General features: G+C 30.9%; 1 protein-coding gene across 2 annotated transcripts in view; it reads left to right on the top strand.

The window, feature by feature from the left end:
- Nucleotides 1-15,694, top strand: part of Rps6ka6 (ribosomal protein S6 kinase A6) — a 79,559-nt gene that overhangs the window by 50,181 nt on the left and 13,684 nt on the right. The window contains exons 11-20 of one of the 2 annotated variants that reach the window (XM_055597013.1): nt 896-966; nt 1,172-1,260; nt 2,036-2,094; nt 5,052-5,154; nt 5,734-5,864; nt 6,280-6,402; nt 6,997-7,086; nt 8,105-8,263; nt 10,427-10,588; nt 14,882-14,958. In XM_055597013.1, coding sequence (XP_055452988.1) covers nt 896-966; nt 1,172-1,260; nt 2,036-2,094; nt 5,052-5,154; nt 5,734-5,864; nt 6,280-6,402; nt 6,997-7,086; nt 8,105-8,263; nt 10,427-10,588; nt 14,882-14,958 — 1,064 coding nt within the window. The remainder of the gene's footprint in view (nt 1-895; nt 967-1,171; nt 1,261-2,035; nt 2,095-5,051; nt 5,155-5,733; nt 5,865-6,279; nt 6,403-6,996; nt 7,087-8,104; nt 8,264-10,426; nt 10,589-14,881; nt 14,959-15,694) is intronic. The other variant, XM_055597012.1, reaches the window with a different exon arrangement.

The raw sequence follows: 15,694 nt of genomic DNA on the forward strand, positions 1-15,694 counted from the left end.
GTGTGTGTGTGTGTGTGTGTGTGTGTGTGCATCTTATGCTGTACTTATTTCCTATGTTACATTGAGGGTGTTGGATTTAATCTCCCGGTGTTGTATATGTATCAAGTTGTTCTACCACTGTGCTTTTTACTAAGGCCTTTAAAAACTTAGTTTGATGACGGGTTCTGCTAAGATACCCAGCTGGCTTTAAACTTACTGTTTAGCTCAGGCAGGCATTTAACATGTAGTCCTTTGGCTTTTTATTCTGGAATAAATGAGATTACAGGAATGCACCACGACCCCTGGGCTTATCTCTAATTTTTTATTTCTATTTCTTAATTGTTTTCTTAATTTTGGTATAGGGGTTAGAAGGTATTTAGAATGGTAACTTTAAAGGTTTGTCTTGGCATGAATAAACCCCAGATGCTTTCCAATTATTGTTTACTTTAAACAACCATGTTTATAAAACCGCTTATTTTCAGGGAGCATTTATTTTTTGTTTTGGTTTGGTTTTTTTTCGAGACAGTGTTTCTCTGTTAGCCTTGGCTGTCCTGGAACTCACACTTTAGACCAGGCTGTCCTACAACTCACAGGAATCTGCCTGTCTCTGCCTTCCCAAGTGCTGGGATTAAAGGGTGCACCACCGCGCCAGATTATCGGGGAGCATTTAGATTGAGACATTAGACATATAAGAAATAAAATAAAACTACTTGGTTTCATCTGCTGCAGTTCAACTCCGTCAAACTCTACATTGAGATAGACGAAGCAATGATATTCTTTAAGTGACCAATTTCTGATTGTCTTTTGAGTTACTGTCAACTGAATCCTGCTTGATTTAATAACCATAAATCTTTTTTTAAAAAACTAATTATATAATCTAGGTTGTAATAAATTGTGCTTATTTTATTTTTTCTAGTTTGAAATGCTTACTGGCACTTTACCATTTCAAGGTAAAGACAGAAATGAGACCATGAATATGATACTGAAGTAAGTAGAAAACTATTGTTTTATTTAGGGAAAAAAATTATTGCCTCTAGTATTAAAATCTTTATATGGCTGTCAATAAAGACCATTTTTACTATCTTTTTCTCTTCTAATACATAGGGGACTTACTAAACCTTTTAAATTAATTTTGTGATTTATTGACTTACTGTGTCTAGATTTAAGTGTAATTTTCTACAATGTTTTTCAGAGCAAAACTTGGAATGCCACAATTTCTTAGTGCTGAAGCACAGAGTCTTTTAAGGATGTTATTCAAAAGGAATCCAGTCAATAGATTGGGTATTTCTCATCTTCTTTAACCTTTATAATAATGTACTACATAAACTAGCTAAGTAACTATGTCTTTATATCTTCTATTTTAAGTTTATATCTTCTAGTTTAAGTTTATTTAAGGTTGCTATATATGTATTCTTTGAATAGTGAATTTTTAGTATTCTTATAATTTTTTTATTAAAACAATACTTAGTGAAAATTTTGTTCAACGTGTAGTATTATGTACAATATAAGGTTTTCTTTTGAAAAATGCAGTTTACCTTTTATTGATAATCCTTTTAGGTGTTTGAGAATGATTATTTTGTCTATCCTAATATACTTCAAAGTTATGTTTTCAGAACTCCTCAATATTTGACCAATTTTCAGAAGCCTTTTTCTAGATCCTGATATGATCCTTTTATCTATGCCTGGGTTAAGTTTAAAAGGTATTTTTCCCATTGTAACCTAGTATATGAATATGAGGTATGAGTAGAATTGTGAAAAAAAATTACTTAATATTATACTAAATCAAAATTGTATTTGTGAAGCATTTTAGTTTTTAGTGTCTTATGTGGCCTTATACAGTTCAGTATATCTATCAGTTTTTTATTATAGATAAAGGAAAACAAATTAATAAGACACCAGACCAAAAAAAAACAAAACAAAAACAACAACAACAAAAAAACATAGATTGCTTACAACAAGGAACTAAGGGAAATATGCAGTCATATTTATATCTAATAGCATAAAGCTAAATAGCAAGAAAAAAGTTTATGCCATTAAAATCATTTCTATATTACAGGATCAGCAGGAGTTGAAGAAGTGAAAAGACATGCTTTTTTTGAATCTGTTGACTGGAATGTAAGTTGAATATAACTTTTTCCGTAAATAAGTTATATTTATTTTCAGACAAATATAACTTGCAAAATTCATTAGAATCAATGGTATTTAGAGGCTTTGCTGATTAGCATAATCTATTTTTATTAAGTCTGTTATTTATGCTTATAGGTATTACATACATGGCAGTTCCTTTAGGTAAAAGATGTGTGGAAATACTTAGTAATTTTTGTTTGTCATTTGTTGTAACTGTTAAATATGATTGATGTTATACTTCCATTCTAGATGAGAGAGGATGAGAAAGGGAGTATGGGTAAGGCTGTAACAGATTCTTACAGGTAGTAATAACAGTAGTAAACCCAGGTATTATTTAATTTCAGATTGTTCATTGTTACATTTTAGGAAAAAATAAATTTAAGATAAAATATCTTACTATGGATACTTCTTTAAATTTGGAGATGAAAAAAAAATAAAAACATGGAGAAATCCTGCCATATTATTCATAAAGATTTTAATTTATATACCTGGATTGATAAGCTCATCTTTGAACTCACTTTTCTAGTTCCTTAAAATATAGTAATATTATTAATTTGAAAATTCTATAATTTTTAAATAGAGGCGTTATTGGTATTATTTTTGTTAGTTGTTTCTACTATTAGTTTCAAATTTTCCAAATTCTTGTTTGATATTTTTCTCTCTTCAATCCATTAGTTGTTAAAATGTAAAATATTTGATTATCTTACATGTATAGTTTCCAAAATTCATCTTGTTACTGGTTTCCAGTTTTATTGTACCATAAGGAAAAGGATACTTGATGTGATTTTAATTTTAAGTGCTTCCAAATCCATTGAGAATTGTTTTGTAACAGATTCTTCTTTTTCTTTTATTAAAAATTTTATTATTGTTATTATTATTTACAGTTTATTCACATTGTATCCCAGCTGTGGCCCCACCCCTCATTCCCTCCCAACCCCACCCTCCCTCCTTCATCTCCTGTGCCCTCTCCAAGTCCACTGATAGAGGACCTCCTCCCCTTCCATCTGACCCTAACTTATCAGTGCTTATGACTTCAACTTTAATTTATCTGATGCATGGTCACTCACACTTTGTTTTAAATTAAGAATTGGTATGAATTATTTAACTCAGTGGCTTCACTTTCACTGTATACATGTTGTTAACAGTGAAATGGATCTGTTGTAAACAGCATGGAGTTTGTCTTCCTGCCTTTTTCCCTGAATGAGTCTTTGTTTTATAATACTAGGTTTGTTTGCAGATTCTGGCTATTACGAATAATGGTGCTATGAACATAGTTGAACAAATGTCCTTGTTGTATGGTTGAACATTTTTTCAGATATATGCCCAGGAATGGCATAGATGGATCTTGAGGTAGCACTATTCCTAACTTTCTGAGAAAGCACCAGATTGATTTCCAGAGTGGTTGTACCAGTTTACATTCCCACCAGCAATGGACGAAGGTCCCCCTTTCTCCACATCCTCTCCAGCATGTGTTGTCACTGAATTTTTGATCTTAGCCATTCTGCAGTGTGTAAGGTGAAATCTCAGGGTTTTGATTTGCATTTCCTTGATGACTTAAGGACGCTGAGCATTTCTTTGTTTCTCTGCCATTCTGTATTCCTCTACAGAGAATTCTCTGTTTAGCTCTGTTCTCCATTTTTAATTGGATTACTTGGCTTGTTGCTGTTTAACTTCTTGAGTTCTTTATATATTCTGGATATTAGCCCCCTGTCAGATGCACGACACTTGGTGAAGATCCTTTCTCAGTCTGTAGGCTATCATTTTGTTCTGTTTACAGTGTTCTTGCTTTGCAGAACTTTTCAGTTTCATGACTTCCCATTTATTGATTGTTGATCTTAGAGCCTGTGCTGTTGGTGTTCTGTTCAGGAAATTGTCTCCTGTGCCAATGAGTTCAAGGCTCTTCCGCACTTTTTCTTCTAACAGATTTGGAGTATCTGGTTTTATGTTGAGGTCTTTGATCCACTTGGACTTTAGTTTTGTGCAGGGCGATAAATATGGATTTATTTGCATTTTTCTACTTGTAGATATTCAATTAGGCCAACAGGCCCTACAATCACTAGATTGATTTTTATTTTATCATTGTTGAAACTAGTTCGGTATGTGAATGGCTTTTCCACTTGGTGTGTTTATTGAGAGAAATTTTCAGAATATCTTATTTTGCGACAGTCTTGCTTACCCATACACAGTATAGGAACTTAGATTATTAAATACAAAGATTATATTTAATGTATCTTATATGGAAATAGATTATTTTATATGGAATATTTGTAAAAACAATCTGATTGTTGATTATGTTAGTTATTTCAAAATGGTTACATTGTGATATGCTCTGTATGGTCATAGCTCTAGGGAGAATTTATTTTGATATCCAGAAGTGAACATCTTTATTTCTTTACAGTACAAGCTGTGACATCACTGTAATTTTATATATGTTCTCAGACTTCGTTAGATTTTGAGTATTATGTTGTCTCAATTATAGAATTTGGCTACCAGTTATCTGAAGCCTGTTTAAATATTTCTAATGTTCTGATAGATTGTCAATATAATCAGACAATATCTCTTACCAAGTACAAGTTGCATATCTCAAAAATTTAAGATTTTTCTAGCTTTTGTTTTTTTTTGTGTGTGTGTGCATGTATGCATGTGTATGCATGCATGCATATACATGGGTGGAAGTGAATGAATTTGAAGATAGATCCCAAGTAATATGAAATTCTTTTATGTTTAATATATACCTTATTCATATAGCTTGAAGATAATTTTATAAATTATTTTTAATGTGCCTGTGTTTTGGCTTCAGCTTGTCCACTTATGTTGTCATGTTAACATTCAAAATATTTTAGATGTTAGAGCATTTGAATTTTAGATGTTGTATTAGGACTTCCTAACATAAATTAATAATATTTTAAAATGTCAAATGATTTTTCATTACTCATTGCCTTTAGAAATTATATAAAAGAGAAGTTCAGCCTCCCTTTAGACCTGCTTCTGGAAAACCGGATGATACATTTTGTTTTGACCCTGAATTTACTGCCAAAACACCTAAAGGTAATACATATTTGTTTCTAATTAAAGCTTTTCTAGTAATTACTAAATAAATTAAACTTTTTCAGTAAAAATCTTTAAAATGTGCTTGTTCAAAATTAGTTTGGTCTTTTTAAAAATGTAGATCCTATAAATAGTATTGCTACAATCTGTAATTAGGAAATACTGGTCACAGTAGTGTGGAGAAGGGTAAAAGATGGAAGTTTTTTTTGTTTTGTTTTGTAAATTCCTTGACAGTCTAATAATTTTCTGGATAGTGGTACAAGGTTAGGTATGAGATATGCACTGGCTCTGTTTAGAATTTGAGCTAATTTACTTTTTTTTTTACATCAGTTTCATATATTCCTTCAAGAAATATTGAATTTCTACTATGTGTTTGGTATGAGGATGCAGCAGTTATTAAACAGAAACTATTGAGCACATAACATATGCCTACAAAGTGAAGAGAATCTTAATTATGAGTTATATTTATAGTGTGTCAAACTGGGACATATAATGGCTTTTGAACATATTTTAAAAATGCTGATATTGTAATTAGAAACGTCTGTGTAATTCTAGTAAACTATCACTTTCACATATTAGATTCCCCTGGTTTACCGGCCAGTGCAAATGCTCATCAACTCTTCAAAGGATTCAGCTTTGTTGCAGCTTCTATTGCAGAAGACTATAAAATCACTCCTGTTACAAGTTCAAATGTCTTACCTATTGTCCAGGTAAATTCTTCATCATCACAATGTTTATTAATAATGAATGTTTAATAGCTAGAAAAAGGTAATTATTAATGACTTCATTTACTTCTCTGTACAATTAAGTTAAAGGTGTTTATGGTTTGGGAGAGAGCAGGTGTAAATTAATTTCATTTATTATAGCTTTAACAATTCCTGCTTTAGCAAGGAATTTTTGGAGTGATTTATAAATTAGTCAGCTTATCACATTGTTTTGGGGTTTTAGAAAACCTACAATACAGAGAGTTGTTTCAAAATTTATTTACACAATTTTTAAATATGGGTAAAATTTCTAGAATTTAAAACAATTTAACCTTTAAGGTATATGGTTATTTAGTACTAAATAATGAAGAAAATATGGAATTACTTCATTTTCATTAGTATTTAATTTTTTAATAAACAGATAAATGGAAATGCTGCTCAGTTTAGCGAAGTCTATGACTTGAAAGAGGATATTGGTGTTGGTTCATATTCTGTGTGCAAGCGATGCATACACTCAGTTTCCAACATGGAATTTGCAGTCAAGGTATTGTTTCTGAGCCTTATTAATTAATGTATGTATTTGTATTACATATTAGCTTATATGCAGTTTTACTAGAACAATAAATAAGATGGTGAGAGAAAAGGTTGTGATTTAATGTTTTCATTTTTAATTTTGCAGAAATAGCATTATTTTGTTACTTTTTGGGTTTTTTTCTTGACTAATATTTAGGATAGTATATTAAGATTAAGCAAATATAAAATTTGCATGTTATTATTTAGTATAGTCTCAGTTAAAGCTTTTCTGTTAAATTTCCATTGTAAGGAATTTTTAAATGTTAAAGCAATTGGGGAATGATATTCTTGAATTATTAATAATATAATCTTATTGAGTGTTGGCATGGTAACACATTCATGTAATTCCAGCACTTAAAAGTATAGGGATTGTCATATGTTTGAAGCCAGACTGGGCTATTTGATGATTTGTAGCACACCTTGGACCACATATCACAATCCATTTCAAAACAATAACAGCAAAATGCTTGATATAGAGATAGGTATAAATGGAAGCTATTTCTTTCTACTTAGTAAAGGAAAATCATTTGACTGTTTTTGAGAATTTTCTCCATTTATATCTTAGATCATTGATAAAAATAAGAGAGACCCCTCAGAAGAAATTGAAATTCTGATGCGTTATGGACAACATCCCAACATTATTACTTTAAAGGATGTAAGTATTCTAAAATCTAAGTGTTAATTAAGTTAGTTATGTTATGGACTAGTTCTTTATAGCTGTGGTATTTTTAGTGCTGTGCCCCCGAATCTCAGTTTGCTCTGTTGACTCTCCAGTAATTCTATATATGTTGTGTTAAAAATTTCAGTAAAGAATGATGATTGTTGATAAAAGAGTATCCTAACAATCTGAATATACCATGATAATTAACTCAGTGATGTTGCAACTAGAAATATTTTTCACTCCTATAAATATAAATGAAATTGATTCTGGAAAATATACTTTCTTGATTACAGAGAATAGGCTATAGAATTATGGCTCATTCCTTGAGTCAAATAGTATTAGTCTCCAGATGTATAAAATAAACATGTTAACATATATTGATGTATATCACTGAATAATGAATATTTATTACAAAATAAGTTCATTTTTATGAATATGCAAAATATTAACCATCGTGATCGATTTGTTTCAGATAATATATATTTGATTTGTTATATTTAAACAGTAGTTTGTGCATGTGTATATATATCTACGTATGTATATATGTAGAAATAAATGTATCACATACTTAGTACAAATGTTTTTCTTATCTATTTCTTTTAATATACTATTTGAATTCAACATGTATTTATGATAGCATACTAATAATGAGTGATAAATGCTATGTGTACTATCACAAAGATGGTTACTGTTGAAGAAATACTTGTAATATAATGAAAATAATTTATACATGTTATTTGAAAGGTACAGAGTTCTACTCTTTTACTTATGTGGTCTGATGAACTCTAACCTCCAACTTCTAAAACTCCATATTATCAATCTCTGTGTTTGATGTGAGCTTACAGAACTGCATAGGAGATTATCCATTTCATTCTGCAGTACAGCCTGTACTGCATTAACAAGAAAGAAATAATGAATGTGCTTTGAGTCTAGAGTTTTTCTGACAAAGCAAATATAACAAGTTAGGATAATGATTGTAAGTAATAAAATTATAAAACACATTCCTTTTTAGGTCTTTGATGATGGGAAATATGTGTACCTTGTTACGGATTTGATGAAAGGAGGAGAATTGTTGGATCGTATTCTCAAACAAAAATGTTTCTCAGAACAGGAAGCCAGTGCTGTACTGTATGTAATAACGAAGACCGTTGAGTATCTTCATTGTCAAGGAGTAAGATACAGTTGTATTCTTCCTTCAGTTATGGGGCCTAGCTTGTATTTCTTTAGAGGATAGCCTTATAAAACTCAGTGGCCTAGTGAAGTTTATAGGAAGCAGTTTGAACTATGTATCTACCTAAACTTTGTTCTTGAAATTATCAAGCCTAATCAAACATTAAACTAAAACATAAAAAAAAAAAAAAAATGAAGCAGGGCATGGTGGCTTGCACCTGAAATTTCAGCACATGGATGACCAAGGCAAAGAGTTTACTAAAATTTGAGGCCAGCCTAATCTACATAGTGAGTACCAGGCAAGCCTTTCTTTTTTCAAAAAGCAAATGAAAATATTCACAAAAATATCAAATATTGTAAGTATTATATTCTAACACCAAAAAGATTATATATTGGCTCTCACTAACTGTTCCTAAATACAACAGTAAATTTTTTTCTAAACATTTGAAATGTCAATATGTTAAATTTTGTGGAGAACACTTGTTTACTTTTGTCAGTTCATACATAAGGAAGATAAAATTAAATAAAAAATCAACCTATACATATATATGTATACTTTATATACATATTTATATATGTGTATTTTAAAAATTAAGCAGTAATTTAAAAATTTTAGAATATATCATTTGCAATTGAACAATACCTATGAACTATAAATACTTAAAATTGCAATTCAGAATTAATCAATAGAAATTATGTTAAGTCCCACTTGTAAGTAATAAAGTAATAATGGTGTATGTAACTTTAACATAAGACTTTAGTGATTGGAAATAAGTTGCATAATACTAAAGGAATACAGTTATTCTACTATAAGTTAATTCGTCAAACTCTTTGAAAGCATTGGAAAAGATAACCAGAAGTTTTTTGTAAGACATAATAAACCAGAATTATTTTAGTACAATATGATAAACATCTATTGTTCGATTTATTTCTTCATAAGTCTTGTTTTTAGGCAACTTAAATAACAGACATTTTGAATATTTGTACATGACAGCCATTGTAAGTAAAAGGCATTACAGATTCAAATACTGAGTAAGAGTTTTGCCCTTCTCCGTAAAGAACATACATTGTTGTTCATTGATAAATAGAAAATATAGAGACATCAGAGCTGGTACAGCAAACTAGGAATCTTCAGGTCAAATTCAGCCAGTATTACCCTGTAATCAAATAATAACCACTGGAGAAGAGTAAGAGAATAAAATATATTCATAATTTTATATCATCATAGGATACAATCTCTATGTATGCTAAAATTAGATTGAATCAGTAGAAGCAGAAAAATAATCACATGAATTTTAACAATTTTATCCATTTATTTGGTCCTTCTTCATTCTTTCTATTTTTCTAATGAGTTTACATTTTTTTCTTGAGAGTCCATGCATTATAAACATGTTTTCTTTTATTTCTTTGAGAATATTTATTATAACTACTTAAAACTGTATAAATTCTAACTTGGTTCATCTGCAAATCAAAACTTGATTGTCTTTTTTTTTTCTTCTGGCTGTATTTTACTTGTCTTGTTTGTGTAAATCAGATGGTTTAATATTGTATCCTCTGATGATAAAGAGTTATGAAGAAAATTATATTGTGTTGCTGTTCTTCAGTGGTTATTACTTTCTTTTAAGTGGGTTTGAACTGAAAATTCCCTATTGTACTAGCTCTGATGGCTTCATATTCTTTATTTTCATATAAAGTTCAAACTGTTTCCAAACGCTTTTGTTTTATATGCCAGGTCTTGTTCTTTGCTTTATAGTATTCAATGCTTTGTTTATGTGCTTTTCCACTATCTCTGCTCTTCTCAGACAGAAAAACTACTTTTTTTTTTTCAAATGAAAATACACTACCCTTGTGCATAATAGAAACTGCTCTTAATTCTTGGTAAAAACCACAGATGTAGATGGGAATCTACCCATAACTTTGTTTCTTCCTTCAAGCCAATGTGTGTTCCTCATTAGTTTCTGTCTGCTTTTCTAAATTCTCTTGGACATACATTCTCTTAACTTTTTTATTTTGTGTAAATTGTTGAAATGAGTGTGGGGCTCTGGGTAAGACCATTATTTCTAAAAGTAGAGCCAGGAAAAAATGAGATTTTCCTATAAATTTATGAAGTTTTTAACAGTCTTTTAGTTTTGTGAAAATGATACTGTTTTCTTTTATGTTCAAGGTCGTTCATCGTGATCTTAAGCCCAGTAATATTTTGTACATGGATGAGTCAGCCAATGCAGATTCAATTAAGATCTGTGATTTTGGGTTTGCAAAACAGCTTCGAGGTGAAAATGGACTTCTGTTAACTCCGTGCTACACTGCAAATTTTGTAGCACCTGAGGTAGTCTTTAAGTTTCCAATTTACCTTTCATTGTTTTCCTTCAATTAAGTCTAAATGATGTTAACTATATTAGTGAAGACAGGTAAAAGCAGAGTTGTCTTCCTTCACAACTATAAAGCTCTTTTATAATTTTGAATTATAATAATTAGTGTTATAAAGAATCAGATCATTACTAGCACCTAAAACAAACATTTTATAATCAGAGTAATCTGTTCTACTAGACTGCATACTAATATAGAAATCATATGATTTCAAAACAGGGTTTCACTGTATAACTCTGGCTGTTACTATAGTTGGAATACACACTAAGTCTTTATTTCTCTCCTGATGGCTGCGGTTACAGGCATGTGTCACCGTGCTTTTCTGAGACTCAGACATTTTAGGACTGAGATACAGCTTTAGATTGCCTTAGAAGGTGTTTTTACTTAGAAACTTTTTTCCTGCATAATCATTCACTGTTCCTTGGGGAAGAATAGTCAGGAAAGATGAGGCTAGAAAAGTTCAGGAATACAGATTACATTTTGGGAAGCTCTTACCAATACCTCCTGAGGCAGGGAAGACAATGTTGGTGAAAAATCAATCAGGATTGCATTGGCTACCTAAAGTTCTTTAAAATATTTGTTTCTAAGTCAGGATTTTTTCTTAACATGTTATAGATGTTGATAACACATGGCAGTTATTGCATATTAATCAAAATATCTACAACTCTTATTTTCAGAAATTGAATTTGCCAAACCCAGAGAAGTGTAATAAAATCATATGGAAGTGAATTCTTATCTCACATACGTATTTTATATTTTCTATCAAATAATTGATCATTTTAAGCAGATATTATATATATGTACTATCTATAAATCTGTATTTTAAATTAGCTGTTCGCAAAATTATTTTCCTATAATGAAAATGAATGTGTCCCAAAATAACACTAAAAAAAAAAAAAAAAAAACAAGTTAAAATGAATAAACACAGTGTATGTATGTTTAGATTAATGGTTAAGTAAACATTTAAGATTAATAGTTAGACAGCCATTCCAAATGAATGTTTTATAACTACAACACAGTACACTGCTGCTATTTAATCCCACTTCCATTGCAGTAAGAAATTTTGTTTATTGTAATAGTGAATATTTTCAGGTGGGTATGTGGAGGCTATTTCTCCATAACTGGCATTTGGCTTGCACTTGTATATTTTCAGTGCTTTGAAATATTTTATCAAGTGCTGAAAACCCTGCCAAAAGTTAGTAAATATTTCTAAATTGTTATAAATGAAATATATTATTCTTTAAAAAAAGTCAGATCTCTCCAAATATAGTATGGAACTATATACAAGATATTCTATTTTAAAATGGAATCATAAAGATTGAAGAAGCTGTGCAAGTATGTTAAAACCATGAATATTATATTACTGATTGATAGTAAATGTCTAATGAAGCCTTAGAATGTTCTTGAATTAATAGCAGTTATAATAAACCTGAAGAATGATATATTCACAGCCTCTGATAAGGTAATTTTGAAATTACCTTGCTTTCCTCTGGCCTTGTGCTATCATGTTTTATGTCAAAAATTTAAATTATACTTTAGTGTAAAGGGAATGAGAATTTCTATATGTTTGTTACTTTTTGAAGACTTGCAAAGCCAATTGAAAAAGAAGGTTGTGGAGTTAACTTTAATTGTGACTTTTATTTTTCTAAAATTATCTTAATCCAAGTGAAGAGATATAAAATGCAGGCTGAATAGATCCTAATTCATTAATTCTTCCATCATGCCTTGTTTAATTTTGGTTTCATATTGTAATTATTGTAGGACGTTTAATTCCAATTATAGAACAAAAATTATTCTTTTATTGTCATCTCTTTTACTCACACAGAATGTGTTTATATGTATAAGAAATTAGAAAAAAATTATATGATCATCCATAACATTATGACATCTACTGCACAGCTATGCTGTTCTTGTAACTTAGAGAAGTTATAGAGATAATGAAACATTTGTTGTTAATTTCTTCCTTCTTTTTCCTTTTCCTTTTCCTTTCCCTTTCCCTTCTTTCCTTTTTTCCCTTTTTCCCTTTCCCTTTTTCCCTTTTCCCTTTCCCCTTTTTCCTTCCCTTCCCTTCCCTTCCCTTCCCTTCCCTTCCCTTCCCTTCCCTTCCCTTCCCTTCCCTTCCCTTCCCTTCCCTTCCCTTCCCTCTTCCCTCTTCCTCCCTCTTCTTCTTCCTTCTCTTCTTCTTCCCTCTCTTCTTATTCCCTCTCCTTCTTCCCTCTTCTTCCCTCTTCCCTCTCTTCCCTCTTCCATCTCCCCCTTCCCCCTTCCTTCCCCCTTCCTTCCCCCTCCCCCTTCCTTCCCTTCCCCCTTCCCCTTCCCCCTCCTCCCTCCTTTTTCCTTTTCCTTTTCCTTTCCTTCTTTCCTTTTTCCTTTCCTTTCATTTTTGCTTTCTTTTCTTTCCTTTCCTTTCCTTTCCTTTTTCCTTTTTCCTTTCTTTTCTTTTTTTTTTGGGGGGGGGTGGCTTCCCAAGTATGTAGGTCAACAGATAAAAACTACTGTTGCTGCTCTAGTTGGTGGCATGATACTGAAGAGCAGAGCCTAAAAAATGAGGATGGCTAAAGTCTCAAACAATAGCCAACTTCATTCAGACCATCAGACAATCTATATTCAGAGGGTTAAGCTAGGTCAAATTAGGGAAGGTCACATGATTTTAGGCTTTATACAACCACAAGGACAACCTGTGCTTGGAAACATTATTCAGTATAATAATGTACGGTAAGATGATTGATAATCTTAAATAAACCCAAAAGCACATTTCAAGAATAACACATGTTATAGAGAAAAACAGGTTACAAGACTTTTGCCTTGTTCTTTGGAGTTATTGCACAAGTTCTCAGAATTCTCCTCATGCAGCTTCATTCATGGACCGTGCTCTGACAAACCACCACTTCTGGTAAGGCTGTGAAAGTACAAATATAAACAGGACAAACTGGGTAAACAAGGGATGCCTAGAACTGTAAGAGGTGATGAGAAATGAGGACAAATAAGAATAAAAACAGTGCTATATAGCTTTAGGTTGCACCTTATTAGGGTTTTGTAGTCCAGTCTTCCATAGCCTATCAATTTTACATATGTGTTCTTTGTTGTTCTAAGACAACGTCTCATATTGTCAAAGCTGGCCTTGTATTTGATATTTACATAGCTAAGACTGCCCTTGTACTTCTGATCTTTTTGTCTGTACCTGATTGCCAGGATTACAAATCTGCACCACCATGCATAAACACATGTGTATTTCTATAAATACATTTGAGTATAAATATATTTTATAAGAATTAGAAGTATATTTTAAGCAAGTTAATTATTGTTTATGTCTGATTATTTGAAAGCCAAGACTAATATTTTTAACCTTTTAGATGAAAAGTCCACACTAATATTTATGCAGTCTCCAGCGTTAATGAATTAATATTTTTTTGTTTCTATGCCTATAGGTTTTAACAGTGTACTTTAAATTTTATCTTTTCTTTAATTTTAAAAAATTACATTAATTTGTTTATTTTATATATTTATGTGCATGAGGGGAATGTGCATGCCAAGGCATACATGTGGCGGTCAGAGGACTCAGGATCAAACTCAGGTCATAAGACTTGGCAGAAAGCACCTTGGCCTATTGAGCTATCTAACTGTACCCTCATTCCTTTATTTTTCTAGTAAATGTTGTTGAGAAATTTGTGAGAGAAATCTCACATTAATTTATAGTAAAAATACTGTTTGATTTTTTTTAATATTGGCCCCCAAAGAAAAGTAGTTACACAATTATTGTATAAATATATTGCCTTTTTAAAGATAGCAGACTTGCTTCTCAAATTTTTCTGTTATCTTGTTTTACCATTTTTATTACAAATTTATGCCCACATTACATAGAAATAAATCCTAATTGGAGTTCATAGTTGTATAACTTGTAGTCCTTTTACAAAATATGCATACACACACACAACACTAGCAAAGAGTTATCTCATATCTGATGAATTTCCAGTACTTGAGAGGTAGAAGGAAGATGATTTCAACAAGTTGAAGGCCAACATTGACTATAATGAGTCCTTGGGCATGCTGGGCTATAGAAGAAAACATTGCTCAGTTTAAAGTAACCCCAGTTTATGCAGTATTTGCACATTGAAAGATATTTTACCTTTGCCCTTCAGTGTACATTATATTTTTAATGAAATTATTAAAATAAAATCAGTGATCTGGTATATAAAAAAATCTTAGGTTATATAGTAAGTAATATTTCATACCACGAGTATTTTTTTCATAGGTTCTCACTCAACAGGGATATGATGCCGCTTGTGATATTTGGAGCCTAGGAGTCCTTTTTTACACTATGTTGGCTGGGTAAGATATTTACAAACTCTTTATATTTGAACTTTATGTACATATCTTCATCTAGAAAGAATACAGAAGAAAAATAATGTTTAAAACAATCCATTAATGTTTTAAAACTCATAGTTTGTATTTGTAAAATGAGAAAATACAAAAGATAGAAACACTTTTATGTAGAATAATCATTTAAAAATTAAAAAAAATGTTTTTACCTTAAGTGCTTTACTTTTTAATGGCATCGCTAAACTATAGTAGTATTGTATATTTTAATAGGAACTTGTCCACTGAACTCTGTTAATATTAAGTTAATGTTATTTTTTTTAAAGAATTTAATTCTGGTTCTTGGGAACAGATGCAGTAATATGATTGATAACAAATATAAACATAATACTAAACAATATTAAAGTAGAGAACCATGCATATATGTGTCCACCATTAATAGGATGAGAATAAGCTCAAACAGATGTGATAACAATTAGACTATATTAATGTTTGTAATTTATGATTAATGAAAATGATAGTTTGCTCTTAATAGTGAGTAACACTTTTTAAAGTGAATGTGTATGACTGTATAAATTATTACGATCAAAATAAAAATGAAAAAGTTTCTGGCTAATACGAATAAAGCTGCTATGAACATGGCTGAGCAAATGTCCTTATTGTATACTTGAGCATCTTTTGGATACATGCCTAGGAGTGGTATATCTGTATCTTGAGGAAGCACTATTCCTAATTTTCTGACAAAGCG

The sequence above is a fragment of the Psammomys obesus genome, unplaced genomic scaffold (assembly GCF_907164565.1).
Source record: "Psammomys obesus unplaced genomic scaffold, mPsaObe1.curated_primary_1811, whole genome shotgun sequence".
NCBI classification, from domain to species: domain Eukaryota; kingdom Metazoa; phylum Chordata; class Mammalia; order Rodentia; family Muridae; genus Psammomys; species Psammomys obesus.